This window comes from Salmo salar, chromosome ssa21, assembly GCF_905237065.1.
Source record: "Salmo salar chromosome ssa21, Ssal_v3.1, whole genome shotgun sequence".
NCBI classification, from domain to species: Eukaryota; Metazoa; Chordata; class Actinopteri; order Salmoniformes; family Salmonidae; genus Salmo; species Salmo salar.
Window position 1 is genome coordinate 10,996,494 of NC_059462.1, and position 22,082 is coordinate 11,018,575.

A 22,082-nucleotide genomic window follows, 5' to 3' on the forward strand; every position below is an offset into this window, starting at 1 on the left:
AATATTTTGTCTTGCCCATTCACCCTGTGAATGGCGCACAAACAATCCATGTCTCAATTGTCTCAAGGCTTAAAAATCCTTCTTTAACCTGTCTCATTCCCTTCATCTACACTGATTGAAGTGGATTTAACAGGCGACATCAATAAGGGATCATATATTTCACCTGGATTCACCAGGTCAGTCTGTCATGGAAATAGCAGGTCTTTCTAAAGTTTTGTACACTCGGTGTTCACCATCACAATAAAGAATGAAGAATATAATTGAACTTAGCTGAATAAAATATTAAGGATATTTAAGGACATTCCCGAGCGAGGGCACAAATGAAATGGCTATGCTGAGTGTAAAAGTGATCATTTGAAACAGGTCTTATATGCTAGATTTAGAGTTTTTTGGCAACTTTAGTTGTGAATGATACAAGCCTTAGAATGTCTTAGAAATCAAAACATATATGGGCTGCATGATGGGACTATTGGTGATTTGAAAAACTTGCTCTCTGTTCCTTGCCTCAGGCCACACAGGGCTGTTCTCTCAACAAGTTATAATATTGTCGCCCATCGGACTGTTCTCAATTTAATCTGGTCTTTACTAATATGTGAAATGAGTTTAGATTTAGAATGGGTCATAGGAGGAGATTACCGTGACTCAGCGGTTATGTGGAATTTGACTGTGGTCATGACTGCCGGTGTGACAGTAATACGGTCACCACAACAGTCCTACCCGCCACCGCCCCACTTTATTGTCGACTGTCTCTTTTCATCTCTCTCTTCTTCACGGCAGTCGTTTCCTTGTCCTTTTTCTGTTTCCTTTGGTCGGTTTCGATACTCCTTATTGACACTTTCTGTACAATCTTGAATAGTTTAGGAGACCTTTTGCATCCCACATTCTCTGTTGTCTTTTTTGGGGTTTTACACTAGTTTCAGACTCTTTAAATCCTTCTCTTAGAAGTAGTTTGGACAAGGAGTGGCTGCAATGTACTCAGTGTAGGTTGCATTCACTCCGGGCCCATAGATTACTTCCATGGTATGACAAATATTTTTTAAGTATGAAATTAGGGTGAACTACCCCTTTAACGCGCTCACTCTCCTTACTGTATGGAGATTCTTTATCATTCTCAGTTTCCCCGAAATTCTTGAGGTCTCCTTTCTTTTCCTCAACCCCCTCTTTCCCGTTCCACTTGTGGATACTTCTCTCACCATCCAGATCATTGCCATCTGCATAATGACTTATATTTTCTCTCCCTCAGTTTCACCATGATCCATGCATTTTTCTGGAGATCCATTCTCTTTTCTTCATCAACCTTGTTCTCTTTCCTCTTCATTTGTTTCAACACTTTCACTGTCATCAATATCTGTCCATTCTTCAACACCCTCGTTGGTCTCCCAATCCTCTCCTGTTTTCGGTTAGTTCAATTTAACCCTTTATCTCCTTTGTCACAATGTCCTTCATTACCTCTTCCTCATGTATTTCCTCCTCTTCCTCCCCCTCCCCTTCATCCCCGTTCTCATCCTCCTCCTCAACCCATCCACTTGCTCTTCTTCATCAACCTTTCTCACCAATTCAGTCGTTTTCTGTGTCTGTTCTCGCGCTCTTTTCTGCAGCTTTCTCTTTTGCCGTTCCTTTGTTTCACACTCGGTCTTTCATTCTACTGAAGGTATAACTCTTGATTTCTCTCCTCCATCCTTTGCTGATTCTTTCTTAGTCTTGCCAACTCCATCCTCTTCTCTCCTGTCTTCCTCCTCCTCTCCGGCTTGTCTCTCCCTCGCTCTCCATCTCTTCCTCATGCTTTTCACAAAGAGTTGGAGTTTGAGTGGGGCGTCTCTCACCAGTAGCTTGCATACTCTCTGGAACCTTCTCTCCCGCTGCTCTAGGAGGACCACCTTGTCACTGAAACAACAGTCGTCCTGACTGATGCTACTCCACTCGTCCATAGTAAAGGTTCTTTCTTTATGTTCTCTACTGACTGTTCACTAGATCTGATTTGGAAGTCAGGTTTGTTTCTATAGACAAAACAAGTGGTTTGGGCAAAAGATCTCTTCTAAACTGGCTTCAAATAAAAATGCTCTAAAAAAGGTGGGAGAGGATGTGAGTGTGATGTGTGTTGCTAGTTGCTACCGAAGGATTGTAAAATGTCATTCTATAACCATGGTATTAAAAAAAAGCACGCGGTAGCCTACAGCATAGGCCTCAACATTAGACAAAGGACCAATCACCAAATTCTAGTACTTACATTTGATCCCGACCCATTCAATGAGCACAGAGGAACAGGAAAACTGACATAGTGATTACTTTTCAAGCTAGATGTATGCACGGAAAAAACTAAGATATCACTCACCTAACCTCTAACTGCTAAACCTCTTACTTAGCCCACATCAGCCTCCTATGTTAGAATACCACCTTCTAGAATATCACCCCATTAAACATCACATCTCACTGTGACGTCTGGCTTTGTCGCTCTCGGAGAACCTTTAGTGCAATCTGATTCATTTCTGTGGTACTATGACCAACCATATTTTTCACAATATAGGCCTAACTGTTCCGGTGTACAGTACCAGTCAAAAGTTTAGACACACCTACACATTCAAGGGTTTTACTTTATTTTTTACAATTTTCTACATTGTAGAATAATAGTGAAGACATCAAAACTATGAAATAACATGGAATAATGTACTAACCAAAAAAGTGTTAAACAAATCAAAATATTTAATATTTTAGATTCTTCAAAGTAGCCACCCTTTGCCTTGATGACAGCTTTGGGTTGAGGTTGGGTGATTGTGAAGGCCAGGTCATCTGATGCAGCAATCCATCACTCTCCTTGGTCAAATAGCCCTTACACAGCCTGGAGGTGTGTTGGGTCATTGTCCTGTTGAAAAACAAATGATAGTCCCACTAAGCGCAAACCAGATGGGATGGTGTATCGCTGCAGAATGCTGAGGTAGCCATGTTGGTTAAGTGCCTTGAATTCTAAATAAATCAGACAGTGTCACCAGCAAAGCACCATCACACCTGCTCCTCCATGCTTCACGGTGGGAACCACACATGTGGAGATCATCCGTTCACCTACTCTGCGTCTCACAAAGACACGTTGGAACCAAAAATCTCAAATTTGTACTTTCCACCGGTCTAATGTCCATTGCTCGTGTTTCTTGGCCTAAGCAAGTCTCTTCTTATTGGTGTCCTTTAGTTGTGGTTTCTTTGCAGCAATTCGACCATGTATGCCTGATTCACGCAGTCTTCTCTGAACAGTTGATGTTGAGATGTGTCTGGTACTTGATCTCTGAAGCATTTATTTGGGCTGTAATTTCTGAGGCTGATAACTCTAATGAACTTATCCTCTGTAGCAGAGGCAACTCTGGGTCTTCCTTTCCTGTGGCGGTCCTCATGAGAGCCAGTTTCATCATAGCACTTGATGGTTTCTGCGACTGCACAAGAAACTTTCAAAGTTCTTAAAATTTTCCAGATTGACTTAAAGTAATGATGGACTGTCGTTTCTCTTTGCTTATTTGAGCTGTTCTTGCCATAATATGGACTTATATGGTCTTTTACCAAATAGGGCTATCTTCTGTATACCAACCCTACCTTGTCACAACACAACTGATTGTCTGAAACGCATTAAGAAGGAAAGAATTTCCACAAACATACTTTTAAAAAGGCACACCTGTTAATTGAAATGCATTCCAGGTGACTACCTCATGAAGCTGGTTGAGAGAATGCCAAGAGTGTGTGAAGCTGTCATCAAGGCAAAGGGTGGCTACTTTGAAGAATCTCAAATATAAAATATATTTTGAATTGTTTAACACTTTTTTGGTTACTACATGATTCCATATGGGTCATTTCATAGTTTTGATGTCTTCACTATTATTCTACAATGTTTAAAATAGTAAAAAAATAAATAAAGCAAAACCCTTGAATGAGTAGATGTGTCCCAACTTTTGAGTGGTACAGTATATCGTTGTTGAGATAAACAAAATCAGACACATCAAGTAGGCCTACAGATAGTATGGTAAATCTATATTCCATTCCATGACAAGCACTTCCTGCCTCATTTATGACCTCATTCTCTCACTTTGTTCAGGTTCATTAATCTCAAATTAACATTTACCTGAGCCACTCCCAGAATCTATCGAATATCAAATCAAATCAAAGTTTATTTGTCACGTGTGCCGAATACAACAAGTGTAGACCTTACAGTGAAATGCTTACTTACAGGCTCTAACCAATAGTGCAAAAAAGGTATTAGGTGAACAATAGGTAGGTAAAGAAATAAAACAACAGTAAAAAGACAGGCTATATACAGTAGTGAGGCTATAAAGGTAGCGAGGCTACATACAGACACCGGTTAGTCAGGCTGATTGAGGTAGTATGTACATGTAGATATGGTTAAAGTGACTATGCATATATGATAAACAGAGAGTAGCAGCAGCGTAAAATAGGGGTTGGGGGGGGCACACAATGCAAATAGTCCGGGTAGCCATTTGATTACCTGTTCAGGAGTCTTATGGCTTGGGGGTAAAAACTGTTGAGAAGCCTTTTTGTCCTAGACTTGGCACTCCGGTACCGCTTGCCATGCGGTAGTAGAGAGAGCAGTCTATGACTGGGGTGACTGGGGTCTTTGACAATTTTTAGGGCCTTCCTCTGACACCGCCTGGTGTAGAGGTCCTGGATGGCAGGCAGCTTAGTCCCAGTGATGTACTGGGCCGTACGCACTACCCTCTGTAGTGCCTTGCGGTCAGAGGCCGAGCAATTGCCGTACCAGGCGGTGATGCAACAAGTCAGGATGCTCTCGATGTTGCAACTGTAGAACCTTTTGAGGATCTCAGGACCCATACCAAATCTTTTCAGTCTCCTGAGGGGGAATAAGCTTTGTCGTGCCCTCTTCACGACTGTCTTGGTGTGTTTGGACCATTCTAGTTTGTTGTTGATGTGGACACCAATGAACTTGAATCTCTCAACCTGCTCCACTACAGCCCCGTCGATGTACTTTGGTTACGCCTAGTTATATCCTTGCCATGATGGACACATGCCTGTCAACACTGTTGTGATGGTAATCCGCCAGTAACACCACACCCAGTCCTACTTTACCTCACATCTCCCAGCAATAATAACCATGGCACTCTTTGGTGACACACAACCACACACACACACACACACACACACACACACACACACACACACACACTCATACGATCAGATCCAACTGTAATGCCCTGTTCATGCCACAGAGCAGGAAACCTCTTTCCCTCCCCTCATGTTCACAAAGCTACAGGATCAAGTTTGTTTGAAAGCGTCTGTCTTTGGCCCATGTAAAGCAGCACCGTGACGTGCCAGCAAAGCGCTTTCCCTAAAACCATTTCTGAGATCTCAGTCTAGAGCTGGGGCTTACAGAGAGGGGGGGTCCGAGGAGGGGTAGGGGGGTTGAGGGTGCTATGGCGGAATGCACCCCCAGAAGATCAAACACTGGTGGCCCGAGCCAAAACACTAAGCCACATTTATTAAGATGAAATCTGGCTCGTGTTATGCATTTATCCCCCAGTAAATCTCTGGTACCTTCTCTTTCTAAAACCTAAAAGAGAAAATATGATGCAATACCCTTTTCTCCCTCCTCCCCTTACTCTCTGTCTGCATTTCTTTGATCGGCGTTCAAGCGCCAGAGTCGCCATAGACGAACTCTAACCCCCACCACTGGCATTTCCTGTCCCCAGGTTTCGGCTACCTGACCAGGCAGCTGATGGGGCTGGCCGGGGGACGCCTGGTACTGGCCCTGGAGGGGGGCCATGACCTCACTGCCATCTGCGATGCCTCTGAAGCCTGTGTCTCTGCTTTGCTAGGAATCGAGGTAAGACTAAGAACGAGGGAGGGGTTTCTATAATTGTTGTCAATAGTTTGCCACTGCACCTTTTTGGGGAGACTGTCTCTACACATTTAGTCCAATCAGAGGCTCAGCCAGAGGTGTGGTGGTTAAAGGGCCTTGGCCCAATGTTGCCACCAAGAGAGAGAGATGAAGAGGGGGAGAGAAAGAGAGAGTCTGGAACAGTGAGTTGACAGAGAGAGAGAGATGAAGAGGGGGAGAGAAAGAGAGTCTGGAACAGTGAGTTGACAGAGAGAGAGAGATGAAGAAGGGGAGAGAAAGAGAGTCTGGAACAGTGAGTTGACAGAGAGAGAGATGGAGAGGGGGAGAGAAAGAGAGTCTGGAACAGTGAGTTGACAGAGAGAGAGAGAGAGAGATGAAGAGGGGGAGAGAAAGAGAGAGTCTGGAACAGTGAGTTGACAGAGAGAGAGATGGAGAGGGGGAGAGAAAGAGAGTCTGGAACAGTGAGTTGACAGAGAGAGAGAGAGAGAGATGAAGAGGGGGAGAGAAAGAGAGAGTCTGGAACAGTGAGTTGACAGAGAGAGAGAGATGGAGAGGGGGAGAAAGACAGAGTCTGGAACAGTGAGTTGACAGAGAGAGAGAGATGGAGAGGGGGAGAAAGACAGAGTCTGGAACAGTGAGTTGACAGAGAGAGAGAGAGATGAAGAGGGGGAGAGAAAGAGAGAGTCTGGAACAGTGAGTTGACAGAGAGAGAGAGATGGAGAGGGGGAGAAAGACAGAGTCTGGAACAGTGAGTTGACAGAGGGAGAGAGAGACAGAGGGACCCTGTTTTTTGTTCTCCATCCTCTCTCTTTCTCTCCATCCCTTATTAATCTATTGTTTCTCTCTCTCTGTCCCCAATGCCCAATGTGGGAGGATCACATGGCCAGTGGCCAGGGAGAAGGGAGGAAGTAACAAGCTTTAAGTTGAACAAACTGAGGTTAATTGTGGGAGTGTGTAGGCTGGGCCTGGAGCTGAACAAACTCTCTGTCTGCGTCCCAAATGGCACCCTATTTCCTATGTAGTGCACGATAGGGACCATGGCGTCCTATCTAAATAATGAATAATCCACACTTGAAATAAACTGACGTTTATTAAAAGACAATAAATGGGTTGGCCAATGCTGAACCCTTGGCTAGTGCTGACCCTTGGCCAGTGCTGACCCTTGGCTAGTGCTGACCCTTGGCTAGTGCTGACCCTTGGCTAGTGCTGACCTTTGGGTAGTACACACAGATGAAGTGCTGATGTAATGTCTAAAACCGAGGGGGAGCAGTGGTCAGAGGCTGAAATAGAGCCTCTGATAAAAGTGAATTTCCAGGCCCCTGAGTCCTGCGTTTGTATAAACTTAATTTATTTTGAGCAAGTGACCGCCTCTAAGTGTTGCTGCAGACCGACCCAGGCCACAAACACACACCCTCTGCGTGTTTTCTGTCGTTGGGACAAGGGCTGTGTCCCAAGCAGCACCCTATTCCCTATATAGTGCACTACTTTTAACATGGGCCCCATAGTGCACTGTGTAGGGAATCGGGTGCCCTTTGGGACACAGACAAGGAGATAACCTGCTGAAGCCGTTAACCAGCTAGCCCAGTGCGAGTTTAAAACCTCCATGAACAAGGTGTATGGGGCTATATCTCGTAATGTACTGCCTCTTATTACACACCAATACATTCACCCACACCTCACACTAATTTTTATTTTTTATTTTATTTTTTATTTCACCTTTATTTAACCAGGTAGGCAAGTTGAGAACAAGTTCTCATTTACAATTGCGACCTGGCCAAGATAAAGCAAAGCAGTTCGACAACATACAAAAACACAGAGTTACACATGGAGTAAAACAACATACAATCAATGATGCAGTAGAAGAAAAAAAAAAAGACTATTTACAATGTGAGCAAATGATGTGAGATAAGGGAGGTAAAGGCAAAAAAAATGCCATGGTGGCAAAGTAAATAAAGTATAGCAAGAAAAACACTGGAATGGTAGATTTGTAGTTTGAAGAAAGTTCAGAGATAAAATATAAATAATATGGTGCAAAGGAGCAAAATAAATAAATACAGTAGGGGAAGAGGTAGTAGTTTGGGCTAAATTATAGATGGGCTATGTACAGGTGCAGTGATCTGTGAGCTGCTCTGACAGCTGGTGCTTAAAGCTAGTGAGGGAGATAAGTGTAATAGTGCACCAAAGAGTGGTATGTACTCTAAATGTTTTGTTGTTGTTGTAAACCGCATGCTACCTCATGCTTACATGATTAAAAGTCAAGTAAACAGTACCTTTGGCATTTCGGTTTACCTTATAAGCTCAAAAGAATGGGTAACAAATTTGGAGGCACCGCTGGGATTTCTTTTCATGTGCGCACCAGCGTATTGTCCGCATTTCTGGAGTAACGAGTGAGAGACATTGGAAGAGTAGCTAGCTGGCTAACCGTGAAGATAAGGATGCACATGTATGATGAATAGTCATGCTCACTGTTAGTATTGCACTAGATGCTGGTGAAGTTGATTATTGATAGAGGATAAGGCTAGGAAGAGATAGAGAGGTCAGCTTAGACTGGACTGGCTGATAAGAGGCCTAGGTGCCTGTGTTATTCCAGTCCTCCCACCAGACAAGGCAGTAAATAAGCTCTTGGAACCATAAAAGACCGGATGGCTCTGCTCCAATGTGGATCTTGGGCCCGATGCAAAACAAACAGAACAATAACGCTGGATCACGCTAATAAAACGTGGTCACTGCTACCAGCCGCCCCAGAGAAAGGGAAAGCAGCGACCAACAGGCGACCGCGCCCCAAACAGGTTGCAGCTTCGATTCAGAGTGACCGGGACAAGCTGGGGCATATGAGAGGCCGAGTGAAACATGGTCAAATGCGGTCAAACTGTTCTGAACCCACCAAAGAAACCTCAAAGCCTGAAGGGGAATTTAAGCTCCACAGCGGACCAACATCAACCTGTCAGAAGAACTAGAATCTTAACAGCTCTGAGCTGGAACAACGTTTGCTTTGAAGGAGGAGCTTCACAAAAGTCCTGTAGAGCCTTAATGCAATAACCTTAATCTGTTTACCTGCACTGGTGCCATTGGATGACTGGGGTCATCGCCACGACAACAACAGTATTGACAGATCAAGAGCCTGCATCGCAAAAGTTCCTTCAATTTACCACTGAGGGTTATGGCTTGGTTTAATATATGGAGCCATGAAGGAGGGTAGAGAAAGGGGGGAAGAAGAAGAAGAGGAACAAGGGAAGGCTACTCCTGAAAGGATTGGGGCTAGGAAGGTTTCAGGTTTCAGTAGCCAGGAGAGAAGGCTGTTTTGGGGGTCGATGGGTGAGCAAGGCGGGGAGTCTGGAAGTCGAAAAAGAGGCACCAGCCCTGGCCCCATAGGGCTCCCTTCTCGCCCTTCTCTCCGGGACCCCGTCACCAGCCCACATCTGAAAGCGCTTACCCTCACACCTCTCACGACAGGGTCACTGACAGGCCTAGAGAGATCGGAGAATCAAAGGAAATTGGGGAATCATTTGAAGTCGGGGGAGGAAGCTATTGTCATAAACCAGCAAGCTCCAGGGTTTGAGTTTCACTCCGGACGTTGGGCAAGTGGAAAAATGCAGAGCCAGGAACACACGTGAAACGCCACATTACCATTGATAAGGAGTTGGAACACACGGCTCATTAGTCGCCTTTGACTGCCCATGAGCCGCCGCCGTATTTAGACACTGGTGATTGGCCAAACCCGCTGTGTTTTTCATTGCCTCTTCTCATTGGGAAGCCCAGTCAGTCTTTGAACAAGTGCAGATCAGTCCCTCGTTAGTGTGATGACCGGTTCAACAAGTCTTAACGGCACAAGAAGGAGAAACACAAGGCAGGGGAGACAATAACAGATAAAAGGAGAAAGTTCAAATGTCTCTAATCAAAATGGCAGGAAGCTAGTGTTTTATCAGTCTTTGCATAAGGTCCAGTGTAATGGAGATGGAATGCAGCGCAATGACTCTCGCCAGCGGCGATTTGATGAGGCAGATAGATCGAGAGGAAAAGGGTTGTGTGTATTTGTGGATGTGTATGCTAGGTAGCGATGAAGGGGTAATGAGCCAGTCAGCTAGTCTGCTGCTTTATTTGTTTGTCACAGAAGCAGGGCTGTCAGTTATGTTATTCAAGCAACACGACTAAAATGTATTACCCAACATTTTCATTGGTCTCTCATTGGCCTAAGAATACGATCTCAAATGTAGACATACTAGGAGTTTAAATAAGTCCACAATCAGGGCCAAAACCTCTAGATTGGGTTTACAGCCCCACTGCCTCCCGTGTGATTGTAGTCTGTGCATCGAGCGTTTTACTGGCCACTCCACAGTGAGAAACATATTCCCCCTTTTTATTGGCAGGTTAAGACAAGCTTTGTTTTAATGAGCATTGGGTTCCCTTTGAAAGTGGCTCGGATTAGGTTGGAGGAAAAACTGATACAAATTGGTGAATGGACTATACAGGCCTTTTTTTACTTCGCTGTTTGAGTGCGTAATCGCCAAAGCCTCTCTAGTTAAATTTCTCATGAATGATGCATTGGCGACGATGCTAGTCAACTCTGACCTCATGACTAATTGACAAATGTGTGCAAACAGATGTTGCGCCCTCTCATCCAAATTGTGGTCGTTAGCAATTATTTGATAAACAACAGGCTAATACGCTAATTGTTGCCAGTCGCCGATGAGGTTATCCTCTGTGCTTACCCTCTAGCTACATTAAGCATGGTCCGTTTTTGTCTTTCTCTGGCTTTGGCGTTTCACTCGCTTTAGCGAACGGAAATGTAACGATGCCGCAAAAAAGGTCACCTGCTCTGCTCGATAAGTAGTTAGCTCGTTCAATTAGCATAACGTAATCAACTGGTGTCAGTGGTCGATCCAACATACGTGCAAAAAAAAAAAAAAAAATAGATGCCTTGTGTCTTGAGTCTGCTGAACAAGTCGAATTCCTCCCACCCAGTGTTATGGTTTCACTGGGTTTTTTTTCATTCCGGGGCCACATTCCTTCAGAACCTCTGGTTCGCGTGGTGTCTCGAATTTGTTGGCTTCCCCCTCATGCGTTTGAAGGCCGTGCCCCACACTCAAACAGACATTCTTGGATTTACACAATGCAGGCAGCAACGGACACCGTCTTCCAATAAAAGCTATTCTCTCGCTCTCTGTTGGAAAAAGTTGATGGTTTTCTTGCTATGGAGAAGAGGGAGGATGGGGGGGGTAGAAACTCAAATAAAGGCCTTGCATCACTGTGGATGCCGCGGGGTGCGCCGTGTGTGTCATACCTGCCAGATAGGCCCGGAGTGTGCTGACAAGAGCCATTAAAGTTTACAGCTGCCCGTCAAGCTGACAGACAGACAGCCCTCCGAGCCCCCCAGCCTGGCCCCATGTGGGGACCCCCTCCCTGGTTACGGTGCCAGGCCAGTCTGGAGGCAGCGGGTCTCTGGGGGTAGTGGTGGGGCAGGCGAAGAGAGAAAGGGGGGTGGGGGGGCTAGTGGTGGAGAGATGACTTGGCTGGTAGGGACTGGAGGTGAACACAAACACAGTAGTGGGTGTAGACACACACACACACACACACATTTGTGGATCTTGGCTCACTATTTTAAGGACTGAGAGAAAAAAATCATTTCTCCAACTTAAACGAAAGGAAAAAGAAGGATGAGTAATAGGGAACTGACTCAGCAGTATTTCAAGGGTCCCTTAGGGTGACCATATCAAACAAGGCAACAGCAAACATGTCGTCCCCCACAAATGATGCAGCAGTCAGTTGATTTATATTGCGCCCCCCTTGTGCCAATCAGTGTCATTTTGTAAAAGCCGGATCTCTATGACAAGACATATCATTCGATTTCATCATGGGAGACAACTAGCGGTTATCTGACAAGGGCAATGACTGGACTGTACCAAATCAGCAGTTTTAGTGGGGTCCTTGAAGACCATTGATATCAGAGCAGTGTGAATATGGATGATATCACAGATCATACCACGTTTTGATATTAATACTGTGAAAACAGTTTTTCTGTAGGGGTGCTTTGAGAGTGAACTACTTCTGTTTGGTGGGTATGGTGCATCACTTAGGACTCTCGGGTGGCCTGGTGTGAGTGACGCCCAAAGTGAACAAAGTCCTCTGTTGTCTCTTATGTGCATGTGTGTGTTGGACAGCCCCAGACCTTGATCTTAGTACAGACACACAGGTTCGCGTTTCCTCTATAGCCGCTGAAATTGCATTGCAGCCATCCATGTGCACCACTGCTGCTACGCTCAAGGGAGTGAATGATAGGGTATTGGTGTGTGTGGGGAAGTGTTTGTGCATGTGTTTTGTACTGTACCCCAAACCATTCTGTGATTCTATGTGTGCGGGTCAGCTGTTTGTTCACCCGCACCCACGGACAATTGCTAATAACCCATCCTCAACCACCCGACTATATGTGATAACAGCATAACAGCAAAGACATTTAGGGACCAGGGAGAAAATGCAATAACGCAAAATAAACTGGAAAAAATGTCTCTGTTTGTCCCTAAACGGTTTTCAGGGAATTGCTGTGAAAATGACCCGACATGTTTCTGATAAGATTTCACTTTGGCTTGGATGCATATTTTATGTGTTTGAAATACTATCAGCTTTTATGATGCTGATAACGATAGCACCTTTACAGATGTCCCCTAACCACGCATTCATTCTCTCAAGATGCTAAAATAAAGAATATTTCAACACTCCTGTTCCCGAGTTCAAATGTACACTTGGTGTATCATTTTATTGAAAAAACTGCTTCCATTTGCAGTTCCCTTGACGTGCCATATTTTAAGTCCCCGTCTTGTGTCAGATTTGTGTAGCGCCTCAATCATCACACATAACATCTTTCCCAAATATGAGGCTACTGTTCTGGCCCATCTCTTTTAATTTCAACTCTCCATTTCACAGCTTTCTCTTATTGAACTAAACTCCGACATTGTTAACTTTTCCTGCCCAAGTTCCCTAAAGCGTTTGGCGATTGCCGTGTGTTTGGTGCACGTACACTTAGGCCCAGAAGCTTAGGCTTATGTACTAACGGCAGATCAAAATAAGGAAATAAAAACCTCAATGTGGCCTATAGATATGAATTGCACAAGAATAATACATTTATGGCTTTTTTTTATGCTTTGTTTTCTCTTTATTCAACCCGTCCACCCCCACCCTGCCCTTCATCCTCACTATATTTCATGAACCTATACCCACCCGTCGCGCAGATATAACCGCGGAGACTGCGGATTATTGAGTCAACCCGCGCTTCACTGGTGTGTGCGGCTGTGTTTGTGTGTGCATATGTGCATGCTTGTGTATGTGTGTGTATAATGCAGCTTGTCGTGCCACAGCCGGGTTAAAGTATCCCTCTCGCTAGACTGGCCTCTCCCTTCGCCCTCCTCACCCCCTCCCACCCTCTATTTGTTTTAATTTAAAAAATAATCCAGCTTGGGCCGAACGGAACCGACCGGCGATCCCTTTTTCCTCCTCCGTCTCCTCCTCCTCCACTTTCTTTTCAGCAAGGTTATGATAGGGCAAAAAGACGTCTGTGTGCCTATATTTTGTCCAGTGTTTATACATGGAAGTATTTGGGTCTTTATTTTTAATGGTTCTGCTCACAAGGGGGTAAAAAAAATGCAGCACACACAGTGAGCCAGAGGAAAATGTAATCATTCCGGATTGGAAAAGCAGGTTGGGGAATGCCCTGTTTCCTTCATCTGATTCTCCTAACAGTCAGAGTATCCCTAGGTGTGTGTGTGTGTGTGTGTGTGTGTGTGTGTGTGTGTGTGTGTGTGTGTGTGTGTGTGTGTGTGTGTGTGTGTGTGTGTGTGCGTCAAGTGAAATGAAATGTTATTGGTCACATGCGCGAATACAACAGCTGTAGACTTTACAGTGAAATGCTTACTTATGAGCCCATGCCCAACAATGCAGAGTTAAAAAGTAAGACAAATATTAGCTGAAATAAAAACACAAGTAAACATAAGTAACACAATAAAAACAATAACAACGATATGTACAAAGACTATCAGTACCAAGTCAATGTGCAGGGCTACGAGGTAGTTGAGGTAATACAGTATGCATGTAGGTAGGGGTAAAAGTGATCAGGATATATAACAAACAAGAGTAGCAGCAGCGTGTGTGTGTGTGTGTGTGTGTGTGTGTGTGTGTGTGTGTGTGTGTGTGTGTGTGTGTGTGTGTGTGTGTGTGTGTGTGTGTGTGTGTCATAGAGCCAGTACAAGGGAGTGTAAAACAAGTCAAATTTTTCTTTAAATACTGTAATAAAGGGAGTCAATGTAAATAGTCGAAGTAGCCATTTGATGAACTGTTCGGCAGTCTTATGGCTTGGGGGTAGAAGCTGTTCAAGTGCCTTTTTGTTCCAGACTTGGCGCTCCGGTACCGCTTGTTGTGTGGTACCAGATACAACAGTCTATTACTTGGGTGGCTGGAGTCTTTGACAATTTTCAAGGTCTTCCTCTGACACCGCCTGTTATAGAGGTCCTGGGTGACAGGGAGTTAGTCCCCAGTGATGTATTAGGCTGTACTCACTACCCTGTATAGCGCCTTACGGTCGGATGCTGAGCAGTTGCCATACCAATCGGTGATGCAGCCAGTCACGATGCTCTCAATGGTGCAGCTGTAGAAATGTTTGAGGATCTGAGGGGCCGTGCCAAATCTTTTCAGCCTCCTGAGGTGGAAGAGGCATTGTCGTGCCCTCTTCACAACTGTGTTGGTGTGTTGGGACCAATGTAGGTCCTTAGTGACGTGGACACCGAGGAACTTGAAGCTCTCGTCGTCGGTGATCAGGCCTACCACCGTCGTGTCATCAGCAAACTTAATGATGGTGTTGGAATCATGCCCGCCCACGCAGTCATGGGTGAAAAGGGAGTAAAAGAGGGGATTTAGCACCCCGTGTTGAGGGTCACCGTGGCGGATTCGATGTTGCCTACCCTCACCACCTGGGGACAGCCCGTCAGGATGTCCAGGATCCAGTTGCAGAGGAGGTGTTCAGGCCCAGGGTCCTTAGCTTAGTAATGAGCTTAGTAATGAGCCATGACCTTTCAAAGCATTTCATGGCTACAGATGTGAGTGCTACAGGGGGTAGTCATTTAGACAGGTTGCCTTGGCGTTCTTAGACACAGGGACTAAGGTAGTTTGCTTGAAACATGTAGGTATTACAGACTGGGTCAGGGAGACGTTAAAAAGGTCAGTGAAGACACTTGCCAGCTGGTCAGCAGATGCTCTGAGTACGCATCCTGGTAATTGATCTGGCCCTACGGCCTTGTGAATGTTAACCTGTTTTAAGATCTTACATCGGCTACGGAGAGCGTGATCATAGCTGTACTCTCACGCATGGTTCAGTGTTGTTTGCCTTGAAGTGTGCATAGAAGGCATTTAGCTTGTCTAGTAGGGTGCGTCACTGGGCAGCACTCAGCTAGGTTTTCCTTTGTATTCCGTGATAGTTTGCAAGCCCTGCCACATCCAATGAGCGTCAGAGCCGGTGTTTTAGGATTCAATGTTAGTCCTATATTGATATTTTGCATGTTTGATGGTTCGTCGGAGGGTGTAGTGGGATTTCTTATAAGCGGCCGGATTAGTATCCTGTTCCTTGAAAGCGGCAGCTCTAGCCTTTAGCTCAGTGCAGATGTTGCCTGTAATCCAAGCATCTGGTTGGGATATGTACGTATGGTCATTGTGGGGACAACATTGTCGATGCACTTATTAATGAAGCCAGTGACTGATGTGGTAAACTCCTCAATGCCATCGGATAAATCCCGGAACATATTCCAGTCTGTGCTAGCAAAACAGCCCTGTGCCACCATCAATTTGTGGTGGTAAATAGTCAGCTACAAAAAAATACAGATGAAAACTTTCTTGGTAAATAGCATGGTCTGCAGCTTATCATGAGGTATTCTAACTCAGGCGAGCGGAACCTCGAGAATTCCTTAGTATTAGAGATTGCGCACCAGCTCTTATTAATAAAGAAACACACACCAACACCCCTGATCTTACCGGACTCTGCCGTTCTGTCCTGCCAAAGCATACAAAAACCAGCTAGATGTACAGTACATTATCAATATTCTTGTTCAGCCATGACTCAGAGAAGTATAGTATATTACAGTTCTTAATGTCCCATTGATAGGATAGTCTTGAATGGAGCTCATCCAGTTTATTCTCCAGCGATTGCACATTTGCCAACAGAACAGAGGGTAGAGGCGATTTATTCATTCGCCGCCGTAGTCTCATCAGGTGGCCTGTGCGCCGGCCTCTATAGCGCCGTCTTCAAGTGTCGGAGATTTGGGCCTGGTTCGGGATATTCGATATGTCTATCGCCTCCGACTCATTGAAGTAGAAGTCCTTGTCCAAATCGAGGTTAGAGATAAACATACAAAAAAAATACATTACGATCAGCACAAAACAAATACACAAAATAGCACAATTGGTCAGGAGCCTGTAAAAAGACTGCTATTCCCTCCGGCTCCATTCTCTTCGTGTGTGTGTGTGTGTGTGTGCACTGTATGTGTGTGTGTAAAGTGGGACCCAGCACAAAGCACACATTGTAGCCTGTGGTGTAGAGTGGCTCCTCGAGTGGGAGGCTGCAGTGCATCTGTGAGCCTTTTTGTTATTGTGTGAAATTGTTCTCCACCGCTGGACTGGCTGGGTGATTCAACACTGGGCAGAGGTCCCCAGTCAGAAGTAGTCATCCACAGAGGGGGAAAAAGAATGATCTTTAGATCTTCTGTTTTTTTTTTGTTCTGCTTTTGCCGTGTTGTATCTAACCTGTCACTCACTCCTGTGTGCGTGTGTCCGTCCAGTTGGATCCTATCCCTGAGGAGGTGATGCAGCAGAGGCCCAACCCCAACGCCGTCCACTCCATGGAGAAGGTGCTGGAGGAACACGGTGTGTGACCCTTTACTCTACTCACACAGGAAACAGTCCCATGGCTACAACCATCAAAGTAGTAGTAGTTTAAACAAGTAGAACTGTGGTGCACATTAATGTTATAAACGTATTCTATTTATCGTTATCGCATTAATTGAGCCAATTTATCGCAATATGGATTTTTTTTGGTCCATATTTCCCAGCTCTAAGCTACAGTACAACCATCAAATGATTTTGGCATTTGATTTGCCAGCATGCATTTACCATAGAGTAAACAGCAGCACTCGGCCCTGGATAACACACGTTGTTTGACACCTTGTCCAGTTGCTCTATGTAATAATCACCTTTTGACCTTTGTCCTGTCATGTGTTGTAGGTAAATACTGGCGCTCTCTGCAGCGCGGGGCCTCCACACTGGGCTACTCTCTGAGCGAGTCTCGTCAGTGTGAGACGGAGGAAGCTGAGACCGTCACTGCCATGGCTTCCCTCTCTGTGGCCAACAAGCAGAGGAGGTACGTCCCTCCCAAGGCGGTGTGTGTGTGTGTGTGTGTGTGTGTGTGTGTGTGTGTGTGTGTGTGTGTGTGTGTGTGTGTGTGTGTGTGTGTGTGTGTGTGTGTGTGTGTGTGTGTGTGTGTGTGTGCGACGACGGTCTTCCGATACTCACTAATCTCACACCTTCCTGCAGTTGTATAGAGTATGGTTGTGCTGTTTGTGACACGTGTCATTGTCCTGTCTTTCTCCAGGAGCGAGGAGGAGCCTATGGAGGAGGAGGCGCCTCTGTAAAGGGATGACCACGCCCCCTTTACCATTCAGACACCCATTTAGTCCTCAGCCAACCACTAACCTCCGTTTGAATTTGACCCCAATCCTTGGCCCCTCCCACGCCCTGTCTAGAAGGCACATCAGCCCCGGGGGGGAGGACAGGGGACAACGTTGAGCGGTTACGAAACGGAAACAGAAGACGACACTATCGGACTTAAAGGACGGACTAAAAGGCCACCGATATGTTGTTGACGTGTAAGGAGGCAGAACACAAAGAGCCTCGGGTTGCCAGGTCTTTTCGGGTCTTTACTCCAGGACCAGCGGGATCTAAGGTGACCTTGAGTGTCCATGCTTTTTTTGTAACAGACACTCTCTGTCTGAAGTACCACTCCAGACACCGAATTTCTAAGTTAGCACTCTTCTTTCGTTTTTCTTTATGTCGTTTGTTCCTTTTTCCTTTCACTGAAAAACAGCAACAGCGCCCTATGATATAATTACGACACTGTTTACGAAGTTTCAGTCGTTACCATTCACAGAAGACTTTGAGAAAGGAGAGACGTCGCAGGGTTTGCTGAAATTTTTGGCCAACTTTTTGATTGGCGAAAGCAGCCATTTTTTGCGTAACAAGATAGGTACAAAGCGAGGAAGAGCGAGAGAGAGAGCACGATGGACGTGTGACCAGGTCTTCTGGTTCGAGATGACAGATAGTAAAAAGACTGAGTTTGTGCCTTTTTTTCCCAGCCTGGTGGATTTTACGATGAACTCACGACGAAGAGCTTTGCCTTAAATGAGTTTTCGAGGGGAGAGAGGTGCCCTCCTCTCGCCCTCACGCCTCATCCCCTTATGTTGTGGCGAGACTGGCAATGCCAGCACGATGGCACATAAACAGAAGGCCCTTGGCATGTTTACCCTGAATTCCCTGTAGCCCACTGTCCCACCCCTGTTCCCTTTGACCTCGTCGTAACCCCTTTACTGTCATTTAGAAGGTAGTTGCCATGCTACACAGGGACTAACACGGTTCGTTTTTTTCAGTGGAACTGAATGGTTGAATCAACAGTTGAAACATCAGCCAATGATGTAGCTCGCTGGTATATAAACCCTTAACCAAATACACGCCACCTCTTCGAAAGAGTTAGCTAGCATGCACTGTAGTCTGTATTAGAGAGACTTGCCATCTTAAACGAGAATGCTGTTCAAAAATAGTAGTAGTAAGACAAGAAATTAAGCCAAAGCGTGACGTTGCTATCAGCGCAATAGTCAGGATCCACGTAGTATTGTAAGCTTATTAAGACAGATTTTACTATCATGACTTTACATTGAAGATTGTTCTCTGTGAGGGAATTAGAACAGTTGCCCCATTTTCGTTAACTTGCCCACCTCACCTTTCAAAACGTTCTAATGTCACAACGTTCAGACGATCTTACAGTCATTTAGGGGCAGTAGATACAATGAGCCGCTCTTTTGGCATTTTGTTCACACAAAATATGTGTCTTTGTTACCATGGTGACAGAGAAATTAGACGGACATGCCACCTTTGTGAGTTTTCGGAGAGGAGCAAGTGGCACCCATGTTCTCTGTCCACACAGGTGCTCTACAAGTGTCAGGTGCTAGCGAACAGGTGCGTGCATGTGTGTGTGTACGTGAGTGTCACGTCACAATCCAGTAAACAAACTCTTTATACACTCAGACACAGTAGTCATAGCTACTGCTAGGAGTTTTTTTGTTTTGGTACAGGGAAGTGTATTCAATCTTGTGTGAGACACATTAAATAACTGTATATACAATACATTTGCACGCATGCTGTCCTAAACATTTCTTACCACATACAGTTGACTTAGTTCTCAAACACCTATAGTGCAGAATATGGAGAATGAATGAAATAGTGATCCGTATACGGTGTATTGACTCCCCACCCTCAACTCATGTTTAGCCTCTGGGCAACTACCTTCTACATTATTCCATTGAAGTCATAATCACTTGTTTCTACTTTTGGTAAAGGAGGAAGAACTGAGAAGATTGATGTTGTTTCTGCATTGATCTTTCTTCGGGATGTTTCCAACGCAGTTGTTTTGATGACTACTTCATTTGTGTGGTTTTTACCAATATTTTTTTGTCTTTTTTATTTGTTTCGGTTTTGTCTTTTGAAGTGTACTTCCGTGTCTTTTGGGTTTTTGTACTTTTTCTTTGTTTTCCTGTTATTTTTGGATTGTTTTCAGTTCTTTCTCTCTGTTACACTTTCTACAGTTGACTTGTCTCACGACCAAGTGAGAGTTCAGTTCCTTTTCATGGCGAAAGGATCTGGGGTTGTACGGGGAGGGATGGGGAGAGATGGGGGGGATGCAAATATTTCTACTTTGTATAATGATTCCAACAATTGTGTATTTACTATACTGTCTGTTCATAGTAGATTTATATATGACAAAAAAAATCTAAAAGTATATTATATATTATAACATATTACAATCTTGTTTTGGGAGGAAAAAAAGTTAGTATTGCAAGGTGATTTGCTCATGTTTCATTCGCTGGTCTGGTTTGGCACTTCCTGGTTGTTGCAGAGGGCACTGTTCATTATTCCTGGATGCCTTGGCTGAGGGTTCAGTACAGTAGCATCCCATTTGTTTCTTTACAGTATACACCACTGACTTAGGCTCTATTCATACTTCCTGACACTACATAGAGAAGTTGAAAAGTTGTTCCCAAACAAGGGATAAGTCACTTGTTTCTGGAGCTCTGATGTCTCCTCCATTAAAACACTGTGACAACCCACCCATGTAAGCATGGGTTTACAGTGCGAAGACCACTGGGATTGCTCGCACTTACATAGGTAACATTTTCTGACCCAACAACCAAACACTTTAACTGTGTTTGTAAAACCTTCTCTATACTATCTATTAAAAGACGTGTAACTCAGTAGGGTTTGCCTTGGAATGACATGATAATTACACAAGGGTTGCCCTATAATGGCTAATCACTATAAGCCCAAGGGTCATAGTTAACCCATCAATAGTTCCCCTCTCACCCTTTAACCTCACCCATCCTGCCCAAAACCGCCCCTCTCCTCTGACGGCTGTAGAAGATGACTAGTGAGGTCAAGGGTCATCTCAATGGACCCAGTCTCATCCAAGGGGGCAGACTATGAGTTAAAAGTCCAGTCTGCGTCTCAATTGTGGTTGCTGTTATTGTATTGGGGGCATTTTTTATAAGCTATCATCCAGAGCTCTCCCAGGGTGCTTAGAAGCACCAGTCACAGCAATGGCAGTCATGGCTTAGTCACTTGTATTCAAACAATATTTTTAAAGGGACTATATACTGTCTGGTTATCATTGTGTCCAGATAGTCATTTGAACATTTTCTTAATCATGCTCAACAAAAGACATTTTGTTTTGTTTTGAATTGTTTTATCATGGGGCGTTTTTTCTTCTTCTCCTGCTTTTTATCCTCTCCTCAAAACCAGGCCTGAGGATTGTCTGTGGTTTATTTGAAGGGCCTGGTTGTTGGGTTTCTGCACTCTTCCACCACCTCTGTAACTTTCTCTGCATGGTTTGTGTGTCTGCATGCCTGTCTCTGTCCCTGTAACATATCTGCACAAGGAAAGAGCACTGAATGGACAGAAGTAGGTTTTTACTACAGCATCGGGATATGGGAACGAGAGCATGACACGGGAACTCGTTCTTTTGCTCCTCTGTTTTTTCAGGAGCGACGATGAGGAAGAACGATGCTCCCTGTTGGTCTGACATATGCTTTTTACCTGTGAAAAATGTCAACAACAAACTGAATGACTTTGAATATTTCACAACATCTTTATCTAGCACTTGTGACATACAGACAATGGATTTTATTGTATTTATGTAGAAAAACTGTTTTAGGGAAACTAAAGACGGGAGACAACTGCATAGACCAACTGATTTTTATTCTGGGGGGGGGTGATATAATTTGAGGTTGGGATGGGTTTTGTTTCGAGACATCTGGAGATATCAAAGGGCTCTGTCCAGATGAATGGTCTATATCATCGTCAGGGTTGTCCATTCCATTTCAGCCAGTAATATCTGTGACCACTGTGGTTTAAAAAAAAAAGAACAGTTCTAGGTTTACAAAATGTATGACATGCATATTCAGTTTTTTTTATTGTCTTTATCTCTCCATTGTTACAGAATAGTACTTTTTTCCTGGGACCTTTCCTCTAACATTTTCTCTTTGACATCTACACTATAAAATCTAATGTTTTGGAAAAACCACTGTCTTGTTGTTATTTCCTGGGGGATATGGTCAGATGAGTGGTCTTTGGTTGAACAAAAAAGAAAAGGCTAAATGATTGTAATGCAAACTCGAGGCCCATGTTGGATCATACATGAATCGTACTTGTTGTCATGTACCCAGATACTCACAAACTTCAGATAGGACATACAGTGCCTTCAGAAAGTATTCACACCCCTTTTCCCTGAATTAAAAATGTATTAAATGTAGATGTTGTGTCACTGATCTACACACAATACCCCATCATGTCAAAGTGGAATTTTGTTTATAGAACATTTAAGAAATGTATAAAAAATGTAAAGCTGAAATGTCTTGAGTCAGTAAGTATTCAACCCCTTTGT

General features: G+C 44.4%; 1 protein-coding gene across 6 annotated transcripts in view; it reads left to right on the forward strand.

Moving 5' to 3' along the window:
• Positions 1-21,719, forward strand: part of hdac4 (histone deacetylase 4) — a 245,849-nt gene extending 224,130 nt beyond the window's left edge. For all 6 annotated transcript variants that reach the window (XM_014164296.2, XM_014164298.2, XM_045704423.1 and 3 more), the window contains 4 exons: positions 5,700-5,833; positions 16,660-16,744; positions 17,102-17,237; positions 17,469-21,719. In XM_014164296.2, the coding sequence (XP_014019771.1) occupies positions 5,700-5,833; positions 16,660-16,744; positions 17,102-17,237; positions 17,469-17,508 (395 nt within the window). In that variant the 3' untranslated portion in view covers positions 17,509-21,719. The remainder of the gene's footprint in view (positions 1-5,699; positions 5,834-16,659; positions 16,745-17,101; positions 17,238-17,468) is intronic.
• The last annotated feature ends 363 nt before the right edge of the window (positions 21,720-22,082 follow it).